The 3,987-nt window shown below is 45.9% G+C and overlaps 1 protein-coding gene across 5 annotated transcripts in view; it reads right to left on the bottom strand.

Moving 5' to 3' along the window:
• LOC122268186 (juvenile hormone esterase) overlaps window positions 1–3,540 on the bottom strand; it is a 7,854-nt gene extending 4,314 nt beyond the window's left edge. Inside the window, exons 1-4 of one of the 5 annotated variants that reach the window (XM_043038489.2) lie at window positions 3,417–3,540; window positions 2,214–2,400; window positions 722–886; window positions 143–290 (exon numbers count right to left, since the gene is read on the bottom strand). In XM_043038489.2, the coding sequence (XP_042894423.2) occupies window positions 143–290; window positions 722–886; window positions 2,214–2,399 (499 nt within the window). In that variant the 5' untranslated portion in view covers window position 2,400; window positions 3,417–3,540. Of the gene's footprint in view, window positions 1–142; window positions 291–721; window positions 887–2,213; window positions 2,401–2,528; window positions 2,685–2,783; window positions 2,804–3,330 lie in introns of those variants that run through there. The other 4 variants (XM_043038485.2, XM_043038488.2, XM_086550578.1 and 1 more) reach the window with 4 other exon arrangements.
• Between the last annotated feature and the right edge of the window lie 447 nt (window positions 3,541–3,987).

Raw genomic sequence — 3,987 nt, forward strand, 5'->3', positions numbered from 1 at the left:
GAAACCAAAGCAATCCTAAATAAAGTCCAACGAACCGTGAGTAGACAAAGAAAAAAAACAACAAAACAAAACATTAAATAACCACGTTCCGAAAGGGCAAGACATACAAGATAAAAATCAAGCATCGCCTGGCAGTACTTGCCTAGAGTGCCCAGCCTGTACTGCAGGACGACCAGCACGATGCGGTGGTTCATGAGGACATGAGGCAGGTAGTCCTCAGCGGCGCCGACGAAGAAGGCGCCGCCATGGATGAACACCATCACAGGGAGCCGCTCGTCCGGCTTCTTCTTCTGCGAGCGGGGGGGGGGGGGGGGGACACGGGGGTTCAGTTTAGCTGCTTGTATGTAAACTCATGTGAATAGGCATTTGTATATGCAGTGTATATGTGGGTGTGTATTTGTGTATATGTATATATGTATATATATATATATATACACACACACACACACACACACACACGCACACACACACACACACACGCAGACACACACACACACACACACACACACACACATATATATATATATATATATATATATATATATATATATATATATATATATATATATGCAACCAACTGAAAGGCCCATGAGGTCAAACCATCGTGAGCCAGCAATACGTACATACCTTCACGCACCAAACCATACAACCGCACAAAACAAAAAAAACAATCACACAGACCATGCCGAGAGAGGCAACACCACCGCCCTTCGAGACCGACCTTTGGCGTGAAGACGTTGAGGAAGAGGCAGTCCTCGTCCCCGATCATGTCGTCGGCGGACACAGGGCGGCCGAAGAGCACGCTCTCGAAGGGCGGCTGCAGGCAGGGAGGAGGCATCTTGGAGCCGTCCCTCGTGCCCGCCCATTTATCCGCTCGGACGGGATCCTGTGGGGGCGGGAGGAAAGTGGGTGTGGCATACTTGTGGCTTCACAAGGCGTAGTAGATGGGCTTTGTGGACTTTCTTGGGAAGTGTAGCGAAGTAGGGAGAACAACATTACCTTGTGGGATATATAAAGAAATGCGTAGATATCTGTATGTACGCACAACGGACATATGTTCCTATTTTTGCACGTTAATTCGGTGTGTTTAACTCATTAGGGTTATTTCTAAATGATAGAAGTAACAAAAAAATCGCGTATATAAAGAATAGTAAGCGTATATAAAGAATTGTTATTTCCCGAAATAATGGGTATATTTGTATGTGTGGTCGCCAGCGGGAAGATTCTTCCTTTCCGCTTCCCCTTCTCCCTTTCTTCTCCCTCCTCCCTCCTTTCCAAGTCTCCTTTCATTCCTCCCCGCCTCCTCCTCGCACCTCTGCACTCAAACCTTGCCATAGTGACGCTGGCCGTCGACCCTCGGTACCACAATGGCCTTGTGCGCTCAAGCAAACATATGTCGGGGACAGCAGACAGATTGCAGGCAGCACAAGGGACACACGAACTTACTGCTACAGGAATCAAGGGAAGTGATAACGTTGGGGTAAGTATTAATCTCAGAAAGAGCTACAGGCGCCACGGGCAAGGGGGCGCGAGTAATTACAAGGAGAAACTAAAAACGCATGAAGTACATGAAAAGAGGAGACGCAGAGCAGTGTAAATGTGCAAAGCTTTGAAAGTGTAAGACTCCGCAGCAACACGTGGACACTTCAAGGATGTTGAATTACGCAAAATCATGATGCAGTGTGCATTTTTTTTTATCCTGTTTAGTTGTTTATAACATCTATATCATGTACTTGTATTTTGTAATCATCGATATAATAAATCGTCCCTGTAGGTTATAACTACTCTTGTGACGCAAATAAATGCAATACTTTGAAGAAATCTCAACATTATGTCTATGAATATCTGTTCAAAAGTTCCTCCGTTACATCTCGTCTCAGTTTGACATATGTTCATAATTCTCCTTTTAATATCCTCCTACCATCGTAAATTATTCTATATTTTCCTTTCTCATTTTTTTTCGCGTATTAATGGCTTGGGTAAAAGAAACGTTTCTTGGCAGACATTTTTTTCTTCGATTCTGATTGCAATTCCTGATGGACTAACTGATCTGGAAAATGATATTGTAAAGAGAGAAGACGCCACCCCCCCCCTCTCTCTCTCTCTCTCTTCCCCCTCCTTTTCTATCTCTCTCTCTCTCGTCCTCCTGTATCTTCTACTCGCTCGCTCTGGGTCTCCCCCCCCTCTCTCCCTCCTCCTCCCTCCTCTCCTACCTTGAGTTTGAGCTTCTCCAGCGGCGGCTTGGCGTAAGGAATGCCGTAGTACGAGAAGAATTCCTTCCCTTTGGTGGAGAGTTCGTTCATGCCAGACACGCGCCCCTCCATCAGCGTCACCACGGGGGCGCCGCTGCCCACGGCTGCCAACGCTGCCAACGTTACCACAGCGTATAACATATTCATTCTGTGGAAGAAGAGAATGCAATGCCAGACACACCCGTTGGAAGACACATTGCAAGACGGAAAACAACTACGATAAGCAGGTAGCAATTAGACGCCTTAACGACGGAGGAGGCAGCCGGAGATAAGAACCTCTCGTATTTATCTCTGTCTCCTCTCCTCCTCCAGGCGAGGCTGAGCGATCGCGCCAGTCTTTCTCACGTCCTCCTGCTCTGGCCGTCGCCGCGGCTCGGTCCCGACCTTTGCTCCGTCTGTACTCAGAGATGCTTATGTACGTGTGAATGTGCATGGACATACTCACGCACATGGGTCCACATGCACCTAGACACAGATACTCACACACATAGATATACAGGTATAGACACACACACACACACACATACATACACAAACTGGTTCACTCTCGTCTCTCACCTTATCTACAGCTCATCTTTACCTTTTCTTCGTACCAGAGATAAGGCAGATCAAGGTTGCTGATGACAAAGGATTACCTTGACAACAGCGACAGAAATCGGCATTGTTGGGAAGAGGGAACCGGTCAGAAGAGACGCTCTATTTGATCTTTTATCGGAAGTAAAGTAAGAGAATCCAACCCTTGTGATTAAAGGAAAGGCTAAGGCCGACTTTGAAATGCATTTAACCATCAGTTTATCAGTCTGTCTGTTCCGAGATCCCTCCATCTCCCGGTCATAACTCGCAAGGAAACGCAATTAGTTCTCATCACAGCCTATTGTCAGTAAAGTCAACGATCACCCGATAACAAATTTTGTCTGACAAGGTAGCCTCTGACCTGACGATCACCCAGTCCTTGTAAGTGATGACACCACAGCCGCCGCAGTAAATGCAAGCAGGATGAATGAATGAGTTAAAAAAACAAATGAAATAAGAATTCAAAATCAGAATGTAAGGCAGAGCCAAAATAAGCAGTGACGACCTCCGTCAAGTCCACGAATGTCAAGAGACAGACCGAGGGGCGCCATGCTAGCGTGATGGAGTTCAGCCTACCGAGGGACGTCGTACCTGCGCCGGCGACCAGTGACATTCGGCTAAAAGTGCTCTCTTATCCCTGTCCTCGACTCCGCCTCACTGCCAGACGCGTTTCTCGGCTACAGTGTCTTCCCCCAGCAACCAATCCGTTGGTTAGGTTTTCTGCATTATTACTTTTGAATTGTAAATCGAATGGGTACTTTAGCAGAGAGAGAAAAGAGGTAATTGAGGGATCGCTGGTAATTTATAGATGATAGGAGGCAGAAGTTTTCCCATTCGTTTTCCCCTTAATTTTCTTTCGCGTCTCCTTCTAATTCTGTTACTGAGGTCGGCTTTTAATTAAGGATGGCTGATGCGCTCCCATGCTCTATGAAACATCAGTCCTGTCAGTATATATATATATATATATATATATATATATATATATATATATATATATATATATATATATATATATATTCTTAGCTCTCTCTCCCTCTCCCTCTTTCCCTCTCTCTCTCTCTCTCCCTCTTTCTCTCTCTCTCTCTCTCTTTCTTTCTTTCTCTTACAAACGCACAAACACGCATACACACACACACTCACGCACACACAGCCACACACACAC

The sequence above is a fragment of the Penaeus japonicus genome, unplaced genomic scaffold (genome assembly GCF_977035675.1).
Source record: "Penaeus japonicus unplaced genomic scaffold, GWHDUDI00000001_assembly GWHDUDI00000024, whole genome shotgun sequence".
Lineage (NCBI taxonomy): Eukaryota > Metazoa > Arthropoda > Malacostraca > Decapoda > Penaeidae > Penaeus > Penaeus japonicus.